Source organism: Haliotis cracherodii, unplaced genomic scaffold (assembly GCF_022045235.1).
Source record: "Haliotis cracherodii isolate W230 unplaced genomic scaffold, xgHalCrac1.p SCAF_3, whole genome shotgun sequence".
NCBI classification, from domain to species: Eukaryota; Metazoa; Mollusca; class Gastropoda; order Lepetellida; family Haliotidae; genus Haliotis; species Haliotis cracherodii.
Genome location: NW_027266286.1, coordinates 71,173,589 through 71,189,241, shown reverse-complemented (window position 1 = coordinate 71,189,241; position 15,653 = coordinate 71,173,589). Strand labels below are relative to the sequence as shown.

The 15,653-nt window shown below is 37.9% G+C and overlaps 1 protein-coding gene across 4 annotated transcripts in view; it reads right to left on the bottom strand.

Moving 5' to 3' along the window:
• Window positions 1–5,443: 5,443 nt before the first annotated feature.
• Window positions 5,444–15,653, bottom strand: part of LOC139475885 (src substrate protein p85-like) — a 34,886-nt gene continuing 24,676 nt past the window's right edge. For all 4 annotated transcript variants that reach the window (XM_071259099.1, XM_071259098.1, XM_071259100.1 and 1 more), the window contains 5 exons: window positions 15,286–15,352; window positions 14,105–14,253; window positions 8,418–8,700; window positions 7,413–7,468; window positions 5,444–7,256 (listed from right to left, as the gene is read on the bottom strand). In XM_071259099.1, the coding sequence (XP_071115200.1) occupies window positions 7,176–7,256; window positions 7,413–7,468; window positions 8,418–8,700; window positions 14,105–14,253; window positions 15,286–15,352 (636 nt within the window). In that variant the 3' untranslated portion in view covers window positions 5,444–7,175. The remainder of the gene's footprint in view (window positions 7,257–7,412; window positions 7,469–8,417; window positions 8,701–14,104; window positions 14,254–15,285; window positions 15,353–15,653) is intronic.

Below are 15,653 nucleotides of genomic sequence, written 5' to 3'. Positions count from 1 at the left end.
AGGTGAGGTGAGGTGAGGTGAGGTGAAATGGGGTTTAACATGGCGTCCAAGATTATTGCACTTATATAGCAACGTGCATGTACGTATGTGTGTTTGTGTGACTGCTTGTACTAGTCCGGACTGATGCCGATTTATAGTGCAAGCTCACTGAGATACCATGCCGCAGTTTAACATGAATACCCCACTCAGACACAGTATAGAAGCCCTAGGTACTCACAAGAGTTCAACTTGCAGATTATGGTCACTAGCGCTATCAAGATTCAATGATGTATTGATGCATCGCAAAATTACACTTGACTATATGATACACGATATACATACTGATGTGTCCAACAAGAAGCGAATAACAGGATCGGGCAGTCAGGCCCCCTGAATTGGTTGATGCATGTCATGGTATCCCAATTGCATAGATCGATCGCTCATGATGTCAATCACTGGATTGTCTGGTCCAGACTCAATTATTTAAAGACTACCGTCATATAGCGGCTTTTAAAACAAACAAACAAACTTATGTGTCTAATCATGACATCACTCTGAATCAGTTTTCAAAAGGCAGTATGTACAAAATTTTGCAATAACTTGGCCTGATAACTATTTTGGCTAGCATTTCCTTTCTGCCATTTATGAAACCAAATGCTAAATCTGATTACATAATAATATTAGAACAAGACACAAACTGGTGGTATAGAGACATGACCACTAGTCCGTTAGTCCGAGATAAGTCAAAATTTAGAGGGACTTTTTGTTTCTCCCCAAATCAAATTGTGTTGCATAAGCTGCTGGTACTAAATGTCTAGTTAGATATGGCCACTGGTGTCTACCCCTGCATGGAACATGGAGAATCAGTGTGGATCATATGATGATATGTTCAAATAGGTGAGGTAGGCATATCATTACACCCCGAGTGGTCACCCATCCACCTGCTCTTAGCTGCTGGAGTTCCATATCCACCTGATTTATGATGAAGACCACATGTCCACAGATCCCCATGGTCCATGGAACCAACTTGGGTTGAATGCTGTTTCAAAGAATATTTCAGTTACATCACAGCAAGTTAGCTTAAAGTTGGAGGAAAGCCCCAAGCTTCACAGGTAGGACACAAGCATGGACTAAGTGAGTGAGTGAGGTGTTTATGCCACTTTTTTAGCAATATTCCAGCAATATCATGGTGAGGGACACCAGAAATGGGTTTCATACACTGTACCCATGTGGGGAATCAAACCTGGGTCTTCGGCCTGACAAGCGAATGCTCTATCCACTAGGCTACCACACCGCCCGGGGTAATGGTGCTGATAGACCAAGGATCCTGATCCTGACAAGAAATTGGAGCCCTGCGTCAGCAAGTCCTGGCACTGCTAAGGGATGCAACTCTGCACAGTTCATAGTACGGCCTTAGCTACTAGTCCACACATGGTCCAAGGTTTATTTCAGCAGAATGAATGTCCAAACCAACAAAATCACGATGACCTCTGACACACTGATGACAAAAACAACAAAAGACAAAATATTTTTTTATTTTATCATATAATTTGTTCAATGTGCCCAATCAACCATAAAGCTTTCACTCCCCTCCAGAATCTTACAGTTCCAATATACCTTGATTGATGAGGAAGTGCAAAAAAGGGAGACAACTCTTTTAGACAAACAATTTCGTCAACTTGGAAAGTGAACTGCCACAGCAATTGCATAGTGAAAGAAGCTTGGGGGCTCAAAAGCGCAGAATAAATCCAGCCCGTACTTTTCATGAACAAAGAAGACTTCCTGTTGCAGTTATCTCCCTCTATAACCTTGATTTGGTGATATGCGCCTAAAAACGTACAATAGCTCTTATTGTCTCATTAAGATTGTGCCTTTAATATGTGTGGCCTTGATACAAGAGATCCATTGTCATCCTAATTTAAAAAAACAGCTGATACATTCAGAAGCTGAGCATGACCAAATGCTGTTCAATCCAGTTCAAATATCTGTCCTGTAAAGAGAAGCAACAGCAAAAACTGGGCACAAGGCCATTATGGACGGGCCATTTAGTATTCTGAGAAGAGTCTTCTATTGTTTGGGATGTATCTAAGGCCAGGCATGTTATATTTTTTGGATTACGGACCCGCCGACTCTAAATTTTGAGAAAATGTAAAAAATAAATAAATCAGATTTCAATTCAGCCGCATAGTCAGTTATTTTATTTGTTATTATCACCTTTTGATAAAAAACCATATGAATTTACCCTTGTAAACTAGTAAAGAGATACATAGTCGCTCTTTGTTGATCTTGAAGCCGAACATGAATAGCCTCCCTTGACAATTGTCCGTGTTGTAAGTGGTAGAATTTTTATTGTTACATGGGGCTTTATCGTCACAAATGGCAGTCTTTTGAGCTTAGAATATGTTCATAAAGTATGCCAGAGGCATTCTGCATTTAAAAAATGCATCTGTCTTTTTCTTTTTCTTTTTTTCCCCTCCTCCAACCCTGGACTTTGGGCTGAAAAATCTGTAATCCTAAAAATAAAAAAAGCCTGGCCTAATCAGTCCTGACATGAAAACTTGTATTTATTCTCTGAAATGAGAGGCCAAACAGCATTGTCTGACTCACAACAGATTTTATTAGAACATTCAGAATATCCTGTGAATAATGTTTTTGGGGTAAAACCTGGACAAATTTCTTAATTACCTGTATTTTTAAAAAGTCCAGGCAACCTCAGAACATCAAATGGTCGACCCTTTATGCCTAATAGTTCTGATAAATGCTGAAATCAAAAATGCTGATACGCAGATAACAAAGTTATACTATTTAGATAGGGAAATACAACAAACTGATAAATACTAGAATGAAACAAAATGTTAAAAGTAGTAAATAGACCATGCTCATCAGAGCAATCATCACTGACGTAACCATGATCATCAGAGCAATCATCACTGATGTAACCATGATCATCAGAGCAATCATCACTGATGTAACCATGATCATCAGAGCAATCATCACTGATGTAAGTAGAAACAAAAACATCATCTAAAAAGTTGACACAACAGTTCAGCTACGATTTTGACAAAATATTTCTGACAAGTGTGATATAACATTTAAAACATTGGACCTGCCAAAACATATATGAATAAAGAATTTCAAAATTTTGTAGTTTGCATAATCAGAGATATTCTGACTTGTGGCCCAGACAACTTTCAATGAAATACTCCATAATTATTACCTGGATAGTGATATACAGGTCTTAATATCTACATTGTACAGTTGTATATAAAACCTACGAAGGACATGACGAGATTGGAATACATTTCATTCACTGTATTAATATAAAATCGTCATATAAACATTTTGATACATATACAGTACATGTAAATACATCGAGAGACAGTATATATACATAGATACATTACAGCTATGCTAAGTGGAGTGTTTATTAAAGGCTTTCACATTTATGATACATGTGAATGAAAATATATGGAAGTACAAAATAAACCGTATTTGGTATGCTGGTTCATGTTGCTTTCATAACCAAAATATCAGGCAGCAAGATCGGCTCACATTGATGTCAGTCACACATTACATTAATACTTAAGTAAATCTACAATACAGCATTTTAAACATTTATTCAAAACATATGCATCGTAAGAGGCATCAGTTCAATGAACAAATATTTTCTCTTTCTGAATCTGACAGGGAATATGGGGCTAAAACTGGTGCCATTGGAGAATTATCTTTCGGAAATCGGTCAAATAGTATCACACAGGATTAAACTACATCTCCAAGTCAACCTCATTTGAACACTCTGAATATCCACATTAAAATTAAGTGCACTGGTACATGATGAAGACAATTTTGCCTTATCATGCAATTAGGACTACCGGTATCTTTAAATTTAAAAAGGTTTCATTATGAAAGCATTGAAGTCATAGCTACACCTTACTGTTTTAGTGCTATCGCACAGTGAGAGGTGTCAAGTGAACACATTAGAAACCTCCGCAAGATGTTCTCATGGTAACTCGCAGTGCAGTCGTACAGATACGATAATAACAGATGTCTTCTTTGAATCCAACACTTCAGCAATGTGTGACCACACCTAGACATTCTCCCTTTTACAATTGTTTGACTTAATGCTGACTTCAAATATTAAAACACATCTGTGACGTCATTCTCTTGTTTCAGCGCTCCATTATTTTTCAGGAATGGACAGTTGATTGTGTCCATCGCGAGCTGATCTCTACAATGCATGCTACACAGCTCTTTAGAATGTTTTGTCAAAGTGTAAGAACAGAGATGTGTTTTAAGTAGATGAATATCCTCATAACTCTCCATTTCTTTAAAGTAATGGGGCGCTGCCCCTGTAGGGCCACTGCTCCATTATAAATGAATGGAGAGTTACTTGGACATTCCCCTCCACATACACACACCATATATTAGGCTTAAGAAAATAAAAGAACTGGTTCTCAGGCAATGACTTTTGAAAATATAGTGTGGGGGGTGGTGTTTTCATTTTTTTGCTTGTTCGAACTAGTATGTAACCAAAGCTAATTTCTTTTAGCCTTAACAAGTTACAATCTCCTGAAAACTAACTGGGAGTAGCAGACTCCCTTTCTATTCTTCATGACTTTGGCAATGTGTAACCCTTTAAACTATCCTGGACCTGCCTCTGCACCCAAACATACCATTAAAATGTATGGATAATGTCCAATACATTCAAATTCCATAATCATACAGTCATACACCAAATGAAAATTTAAAACCTAAACTGCACTGCTAACTACTGCAGTTGAATGGCATGACATGACAGTTAAAGAGGGACTACACTCTGGTCAACAGGCAGTCCCAGCAACGTTGATTCAAGACCCAATTTCATTATCACACAGGACAATTAACCATGTGTAGACTGAAAATTAGCACCAGACCAGACCAGACTGCAGTTCTCTCAATCATCAGTGAAATGATACCAGTGAAATGATACCAGCATAATGACAAGCAACAGTGTCCCCGACATTAGCACCATGTCACATGACCAGGCTGCACGAAGCAGAATATCGGTTCCTTGCTTCACGTCTGAATGCTTATCTGGAAAAAGCAGGTACAACATCTACTGCTTAAGTACCTTAACAGGGCTGTAAAATACAACCGGACAATATCATTTATATCCGGGTCTATGATTGTGAAATAATGCACAAGTGGTACACATAAGATTCACTGGTGTTATACTCCACTTAAATTGCATCCTTTATTGATCTTCATTAAGATGATATCTTTTGCTCCAGTACATTACCCAGGCAGGAGAATGGATATTTTCCTTTTCTTTGTAACTTATTTGCAATGGAGCGTGGTCCATAAATTGGGGTGTTTATGGGGGAAGCCATCAGATTTTAAAAAATTTGTCGTCACTAAAATTCGCAGAAATTCCCTATTCGTGGAAGATTCTCACCCATGATTAGTTGTGTGTGTGAAGATCAGGTGATATAGCCTAACTTTGACGGCCCTATCCAAATGAAATATGCCTGCATTCAGCTTTCAAAAACAATATGGCTTCATTTCGTTACCACCTTGACTCACAAATGTCGACATTAACAGAAGAAAACATACACAGAACACAAATATTTCTTCAAGGGGACTCCCTTTTTGGGTGAAGATACCATTGTGCTAAAAAAACAACAGGGTTTATAAAACATTCGCAACAACATAATGACATTTATATTATTTCCATTCAGAAGTGGCCGTTTAACTTCATTTTCAAGATTTAGAAATCAAATAACGAGAATTTAGAAGTGTGATCTTCATGCAGAGAATTATCGTATCGGAACAAAAGATGTGATTTTAATGAGACTGATCATCACAACATGGTATTTTCTGCTGCTGTGTTCGTAACAAGACCTTGGGAGACGATGATACATGATGGTGGCATCATACGATTCATAGATCACTTGGTGAATTGTTACAGCCCTGTAACCATGGTAACATGCACTCACACTAATACTGAAATTGCATTAATTTCAACAATCACACTTTCGACTCAGAACAGAAGGACTTATGAACTCTTATCAAAGCCTTGTCACTGACACCAAGAAATGTAGAGCTAATGAGACTGATCTTTCATCAGATATCATGGACCATCATTGTTACAAAGCCACCAACATATACAGCATCAAAGTTAAGTTTACACTTGAATTTAAACAGCTCCATAGATAGATGTTTCTTGTTCACAAGCTCACTCAACATGCTTTTTTTTGTTTGTTTGTTGTTTAACGCCGCACTCAGCAATATTCCAGCTATATGACGGCGGTCTGTTAATAATCGAGTCTGGACCAGACAATCCAGTGATTGACATCATGAGCATCGATCCATGCAATTGGGATCAATGACATGCATCAACCAAGTCAGCAAGCCTGACCACCCCACTCAACATGCAGTTTTTAACAATTCATGATGTATGAGAATGCAAGGGAGATATTTAAATATCCTGTATGACGTGACTTCATTATCTGACCAGAAGAATTGTAATAGAATTTCCATCATGACATCTGTTTGTTCATGAACGGAAATTACGCTAAGATCATGTTTTTCAGTGTTCAAAGGTAACATGATGAATGAATGGACAACATGTTCCACAAGAACAAGAAGTCATGATGAAATTCTTGATGTTTTGACATCATCAAGCGGTGCTAATTAGGTCAAAATATCATGAGATGCCAAATCATCCACTGTTTCCTGGGGCTCACATTCATGGTTTTATTTTGTTGCCATGGTGAAACAGTAAGTGAGTGAGTGAGTTAGGCTTAGTACCACTTTGAACTATTTCAGTTACAACCAAGCGTGTCAGCTTAATGTCGGAGGAGAGCCAGAAATGATGTAGGTCACAGGTGCTTACCACTGTTGTGACATACACAAGCATGGGCAGACCAAGAGTCATACAGGAACAAACCATAGCATCCTGGCAAGACAAAGGGAAGCAACTCTGCCCATTGAATCATGATGCCCCAGACCACTAGTCCCCCCATGGTGTATAAACATGATATCAAACTGTGTAAAAAGCATATGAAAATAACTGTTGATTATTTGAAATAATAACACTGTCATATACTTGATCATACTTTTCTTTGCAATTGCGGCTTGAGTTAGGCAGCGCCTTCGTTATCTACCATAACAAGGAATTAGAACATTTTAGTATTTCAGCATTATACAAAGGGAGATCACTTCGTTTCTTCAACGTAGTTGGCAGGAAACAAGCCAGCCTTTCCATGGCATTCACCTCGCCACCATCCATCGTCAATCTGAAAGTAACATTCTATTGCATTATCCTGATATCATCAAATATGGAACAAACTTAGTAGTTGTAACAAGGAAGGACTTCAGTTATCTCAGTTAAGGCCTTAGGGTGAAACTCAAGCAGCTGTAGAACACAAATACACTGAACATAAACTACTTACCTTTTCAATATTAGTGATGATATCTTCTGGATCAAAGGACAGTTCATCTTCATCAGCTGCAAAACATGACAAACATTGATTTCTCAGCAGCAGTATATTGGCAACAACATGGGTGAAAACATCATTATTATTATAATTACAAAGATAACCATGATACCCAATATGACCATGATAAAACCCCAACCCCATCCATGATCAATAAGATAACCATGACAACCAAGATAACCATAACCATGACAACCAAGATAACTATGGTAACTAAGATAACAAAGACAACCATAACCATAACAATCAAGATAACCATGGTAACCAAGACAACCATAACCATGACAACCAAGATAACCATAACCATGACAATCAAGATAATCATGGTAACCAAGATGACCATAACCATGACAACCAAGATAACCATAACCATGACAACTAAAATAATCTTGGTAACCAAGATAACCACAACATCCAAGATCACAATAACCATGACAACCTAGATAACTATAAACAAATTAACCATGATAAGCAAGACAACCAAGATAACCATAACCATGAAAACCAAAACCACAACCAAGACAACCATGGTAACCAACACAACCAAAGCCATGACAACTAATATAACAATAACCAAGATCACCATAACCGTGATAATCAAGATACTTATTATTGTCAGGATAACCATGATAACCAAGATAACCAAGATAACCACGAAAACCAGGATAAGTACAGGACATGTAGTGTAATCAAACTACTATATGGAGTGAGTGAGTGAAAGTTGTGTATTCCACCAACATCACGGCTGCTTGCAATTAATCTAATCTAGATACAACCGAGGTTGGAAGCGTGAACAACAATCCACACCATCGCAGTACAATGAAAGGCCATCAGCTATGTAACAGACCCACTCCATACTCAACCCTTAGACAAGCATGAGGTACTGCGAGCCCTACTTGAACGGAATCCCAACAGGGGAAGTGTACAGTGTATAGTAATCCACTGATCTGGGACACTCACCAGCCTGGTAGTCATACAAAGCTACAGCTGTAATGCCTGTGTCTCCACCGGCCGTGTCGGTGTCGTTGTACACACTCTCTTCTTCCTCTTGCACCGCCGGCGCAACATCATCCGGCGTGTTGTACGTATCTTCTGGCTCAAAGTTGTCAGCAGAATTACTGTATACATCTTCATGTTCCGGTTCCGGTTCCGGCTCCTGTACAGTAGGTTCTGGCTCTGGCTCTGGTTCAGGTTCTGTGGATCGCCTCTCTTCCTCTTGCCACCTCTCCTTCTCCAGACGAGCCTGAAAGGACAACATTCTTTTATAGGGTTATGAACAGTTCAACCAACCTTCAAACAAGGTGAAGATGATCAGAATGAAAAGTGGTTGGTTGTTTGTTGTTTAACGCCGCACTCAGCAATATTGCAGCTACACGACGGTGGTCTGTAAATAATCGAGTCTGGACCAGACAATCCAGTGATTGACATCATGAGCATCGATCCATGCATTTGGGACATGAAGACATGCATCAACCAAGTCAGCGAGTCTGGCCACTCGATCCTGTTAGTCGCCTCTTACGACAAGCATAGTCACCTTTTACGGAAAGCGTGGGTTGCTGAAGACCTATTCTACCCCGGATCTTAACTGGTCGAGTGAGTGAGTGAGTGAGTGAGTGAGTGAGTGAGTGAGGGAGGGAGGGAGGGAGGGAGGGAGCAAGCGATCATGACTTTATAGACCTTCCATCATCAATTATTGCAAGCATGGGTTGCTGAAGACCTATTCTACCCCGGATCTTTACAGGTCAAGTTAAAGGAGAAGGTACCATGGGTTCAATCCAATTCTTCTTTTAAAGCTCTGCACGCTAACGTCGAACCCATTCGACAGAGGTGTCCATCCCCGTGCATCTGATGTCGAACCCATTCGACAGGCGAATAGCATAACAACACCCCAAAATAAAACTCGCCATATCTATTTACCAAGAAGGCTTTGCGTAACATTTAAATTACGTATGACATGCATAAATGCTCAGCTTGCTCAATATCAAAACGTTCAGTCATTTATTTACCTCAAAAAGAAAATATCGCGAGTTAAAAAAGTTTCGGCCAAACTTCTCGGCACACATCTACCAGGAACGGCCATTGTTGACTTTTGGCACTTCACGTTGAGCGGCATGCAGTCCGATATTTTCTTTATAATTTCATCATTTTTCCTATTCGATCATAATTTTGTGTTTGCTGACGAAAGGAAAACACTCATGTTCCTTTATTTCTAAAAATTAGCAACTTTCGGTGTAATTAATTGTAAACAAAAACAATCTGAATCGTAACATCATCGATTGGATGGAACTTGTACGATCATGGCAACGGCGGTAAACAAACAACTCCACATGCATAGTTATCCCGTTAGACATTACAATCATTTTGTTACATCTAACTTAATTTTCTAGAATTATTGACACGCATGTATAAATCTTTGTAAAAAGAATTTCATTTTTAAAGAGTTTGCAAATGATTTCGTTTGATAAACTTTCCGACACATTGCCAAGCCGACAAACGTCAGTGATACGTTTGGGCGTGGCCTAACTCGCGATTTGTTGAGTCGAACAAAGTCAACAAACACTGCGAAAAACGACAAATATTGGATGATACGCAAAATCTGAACTGATATACATTCTAGGTAAACCATTCAATAGCAACATAATGCATTTTACGAGAAATAATCAAAGTACTTGCAATTTTAGCTATCATTTCTGAAACCGGAAGCACGTACAGCATGTGACACATGGAAGCAAAATATGCAAAAGTTGGTAAGTTATCATAAAGAAATTCCGAAATAGATTCAAATTCAAAAGAAAATACATAATTTACTATTTTTCGTCAACTATTTACTATTTATTGATCTGGAGAGCAGTCTTCACTCTTATTTGTTTCATATTTCTTCGTGATTGTCGCCATAAAATGTGTAAGTCTAAATCCGAAACCGTAATGGATTTCACGCTCGATGATTTTAATTTTAAAATATTTTCTATAAACGAGCGCAACGGAGAGCGATCCAACGTATTGGTATGCCATAATAATAACATAATATTGTTATTGGTCTAACATTACAAAAAGAACAATTTAAATATTAAAGATGTTGTTGAAAACTTTCTGAGAACCTCCCGTCCTCTGAACCGATAACATTTTGTACACAACGAGGTAGTGTAAATATATATAGATTCTAGGCTCCTATTTATATATATGAGTGATTTTGTACCCAAAACAAATTAAATTGTACCCAAAATACTTTGTGAATTTGTACCTAAGAAAATAAGACAATAGATCTATAATTATATTTATGTTTTAATGTAGATGAACAGAACACATAATAAAATATTTCATCAAGTTCCAAATATGATTATGACTGTGATCCTTGAAATTGATTGTTTAGTTTTGAGAGAAAATTGACGTATAGTCACTGAAGGAGAGGCCAGTTAAGTTGGTTAAACCTAAGTTAGAATGAATTGTTTTGATAGGAAAGTGATATTATGTTAAGTTTAAGACACCAAATTAATGTATATCTTTGAAATAATTCTAGGTAGATCTACAAAATCACATACCCATTTGGGTAACAAATTACTAGAAATTTTGGGTGCCAAAGTCACCACTGTACATTTCAACTGATTTTCGTGAATCAATGGGATAAAAAAAATTCGTCTGAATGATTCCTTTTCTCATTTTTTAAGACAAGAATTTGTTTTACATAACAAAACAGGCAGATCTACACGGATCACGTTTAGTCCTAAAAATGTGAAAAATATGGACACCTCAGAAATGAGGGCTTATAAGGTTATAATTCTACCTAACTAGTCACATGGTTTGACTTAGATCTAGGTCTATCTAAGAAAAGTCCTTATGAAAATCTTTTTTTAATTTTTTTATGACACTTACATTTCTGGCACTTAGACAAAGAGTATTCAAGGAAAGACAGATATGTTTTTGAATGAAAATATGACTTTCCTTTATAATTCTTTTTTCATGATGACAGGGGAACTTTTATACACACCAGCTGAGGAAGTTGTGATACTGTGATTGCATACAAAGAAAAAACAGTTTGGAAGCAGTACCTGTATGTATAAAATAGACCACATAAGGTGAACAAAAGTAATGGATTGGCTGACTGGAAAAAATACATTTGGCAAGGGTAAACATGTACACAGGCATGTTTCTTTTTATTCCAACCAGAAGACTGAGATAGCATTTTCTAAGAAACCTATGGCAAACTAACCAGCTTATGTGCCACCATGGTTCTTGTGATTAAACAAACACAAATGTCATGTACTGTTACAAGTACTGTTACTGTAATTAAATTAAATTAATTCCTATTAAATTATATTTCAGAATTGTTTTATTTGGAAACAAACCACATAATGCGCAAAATTAATGTCCATATGAGTTTAGTATGTATATGTTAAGGATCTGATTTAATCATTATTCATGGAATACTAAAATTAAAATGATGACATCAGAGAGTTACTTATTCACATAGTTGATTTTCAGAGTGCAAGATAATAATTGTTGAATAAATATGTTTAAACTAAAGATAATAATTGAAGTTTGATCAGTTACACTGTGCTGATGCAAAGACTAATATTTACTGTCCCCACACACCATCATTGTGGGAAAAATAACTATTAAATATAACTTAAAATTTTAAAACCTGTAAAAAGCTGTAAATAATTAAACAATTACAAATCTATCATCAATGCGCAATCATGGTGGTCTTCATATTTTTGGAATAAATTTAGAAATCCTTCGTGAAACTGTTCTAAAATCATGCTAGAATCTATGAATGTATTCCCGAAAGGAAAACTATCCTAAATGTAATGTGGAACTAACACCGAAAATATGTACGTAGAATTTTATTGCTTATATATACCCTATCATTTTCAGCAACGCGGGGATGTTATTTTGAAACACGTTTTGTCAAGCCCATTTTCGCGCACCTGTTGTTGAGGGTGATCTTGCTGATCGACGATATCCATAGACGTATTTCGTGGGATACACTTGTTGTAGTGAAACTTATCAGCATGTACATCGCAGAAATATGAATCATGTCCCATTTATATTCACAACATTGAATGGTGATTCTTAAATATCAACAGAAGTTCAAATAAAAGATACCGAGAAACTTGCATGTGGCATGTTGATTTATCGTCTACCGTTTCCGGGTCACGGGAGCATGCAAGGTCAAACGGATTAACTAATACGCGAATTATATCGTCAAAGTCACATTTTTATTTCATGTTATTGGTGATTACTGATACTGTGTATCGACTTATTTTTTTGCTCTATGTGATAGGCGAACTATTTCAAATTTTACTGTAATTGTTTTGTTTCGAAAGCTTATCAGCAGACTACCCCTGTCTGTGACATCACATCCGGTGACCTTTGCACTAATTGAAATAGTGCTGTCAGAATTCACGATCTTTATTTTCATTTCTCTCTCGTCATATTTATTGGAATATGACGAATAAAACATTCTTCGATTGAGAAGATCGTCAACTTTCGCCAAGTTATATTTATAAAGGCAATGTAAACTTTGTTGATATTAAAATAGCAATAAGTTATGCGGAGGTCGGGCGAAGCGCGCCATGTTTGATTTTAGGACGTCTGCTAGCATCATGACACGGGTTGTTTATTTTTGTATATCGTAAATATTCAACCAAAACGCTTGAAATTAGGATTAGTGAATATTTATAAGTCATTAATTGTTTCCTGCAAATTTTATAACATGACACGTCAGATTAACCCGAATATTCGTATTTCTGTAACCGACATGATGACCTCGAAAATTAAGTTATTTTTCTGTTTAACGTTTAGATAATAAATTCACTGAAATGGTTCATAATTTACCATCGCGCTGATATATGCCGATTATAAATCCCGAATTTTTACTCAATTGAAATTATGATATCGGAGATATGATTATTGAAATCAATTTGCAAAAATGTTACGATATTAGAGGGTTTCTAGCATGAAATGCAAACCACCTTCAATAACGCAATTCAGGTAAGTTCAAGAAAATTAACAAATTTTGTGTTCGCTTTGGTCTTAACCTTGGTATGATTGAAAACACCAGGATATTTTTATATAGAATTGTGTAGTTTTCTATCAGGAATAAATGTGCAAAATATTTCTTCAATTGGCCCTTGTTTAATGAGGCACCGACTGTTTGAAATCACCCACCCTCTTTAGAGCGCCTTATGCTAAAATTAATCCAGCAGGCAGGGGTAAGAAGTGTGAAAATAATTCAGCAGGCTAAAGGTTAAACTAGCAGTTTTCGGAGAAGTATGTAGTCCTTTCAATAAATCAACAAATATCAGCCCAAAAAATATTTCTCAGCAGAGCAACTGGTTGAATGGATTCATGATCTGGTGGATAGAGTGTCTGCCCCATGAGTTTAAGGTTGCCTGTACCAAAAGACCTTAAAATATGTTACCCTGACTGGTGCTTGGTATTATTAGGGGATAATACAAACTGATCTACTCGGAGCCAGTGTAATGTGTAAATATGGTAAATCAGTGGGCTAGCACAACAACAGATGAAAGTCTGTTCATGCACTTTGCTATGTGAGTGCAATAAACTTGAGCACGATGTTAAACCCCGTTTCACCTAACCTCATGAAACTTGTCTCACCTAAAGGGAGGTAACTCCGCTGCACCTACCTCCACCTGTTTCTTCTGTTCCTCCTGTTCTCGTTTTTCCCGTGCCTCTCTCCTCGCCCTCTCCTCCTCCGCCCTCTTCTTGCCTTCCTCCTCCCCTGACTTGGCCATGTTCTCAAACCGAGCCTTCAGATTCTTAGCACCCTCAGAACCTGAAACACCAAGTGCCGTCTGATAACAACCAGTTTGGCTTAAAACCACTTTCAACATTTTCTGTTTCATCACAGCATGTTTGCGAAATGTCAGAGAAAAGCCTCAAGTGATGATGGTTGTAGCTGATGATCTCATTAGTGAATCCACAGACAGAGGTTTAGGGCAGTCTGGGGTTGAAACCCAAAATACATAGGACTAATGGCAGGGTGAATGAAGACCTGTTTCAAGATGTTTGGTCTTTTAAATTCATAGCCTCACAAGTATGATGCATGTTTGAGAGATTGAGGTGAGGTGAGGTGAGGTGAAATTTGGTTTAATGTCGCCTCCAAGATTATTGCACTTATATAGCGAAGTGTGTGTGTGTGTGTCTGCGTGCGTGCGTGCGTGCATGCGTCTGCGTGTGCGTGCTTGTACTAGTCCCGACTGATGCCAATTTATAGTGCTAGCTCGAGATACCATGCTGCAGTTTAACATGAATACCCCACTCAGACACAGTATACAGACTCCGAGCCGACAAGTCCTTAATGCCATCGCCAGACAGGGTAACAACAAGTACCATCTTTTAACGTCTTTTGGTATGACGCGGCCAGTGATCAAACCATAGACCTTCCGCTCTACGGGCGGACACTATTCCACGGAGGGGTATTGAGATCTTGATGCATAGAGAAGTGTGATGGTTGAATTCACTCACCAGCCAACATCAAGGCAACTATTGACATTATGGAACATTTACATGTTGCTCTACACAAGTCTGGAGCATACAACCCAGGGAGTGATAGTGCAAGGATTGATCCACACTGACGGGGTACAATGACCTGCCATTACCCAAGTCACCCTGTCTGACCACCCATTCAATAAGGTTGCGATGTACAATATACACAGGTTGCTGGAGACGGGGTGTTGTACATGTAGCAGGCAGCAAGCCCAAACATCCCTCAATTAATCAATAAGTACTTCTTAATGGCACAGATTTGGATCAAGCAATGTTGAAAAAGCAATGTTGCACAAGCCTCCTGAAGATAACGACTTACTTGAATCAGCTCTTGTTTTTGTGTAACTGGAAGAAACACCTTGCATATCTTCAAAAGTACCCGCATTCTGAAATAAGAAATTCATACTGCATAAATAATGGATAACTATTGTCACCCAGCACAGTAGCTCACCTGGATATAGTCAAAAGTTCAAAATGTCAACCAAGGCATTTACAATGCTATACAATTGTTTTCATTGTTTCACAAAGAAATCCAGTTTGATGCATAGAGATGTGTGACGGCCAATCAAGGCAACTATTGACGTCATCATATTGATGATAGATTGACGCACCACTTTGAAGAGTATTTCAGTTGTATCATGGTGTGTTAGTTTCATGTGGGAGGAAACCCTGCTTGTCTTTTACAGT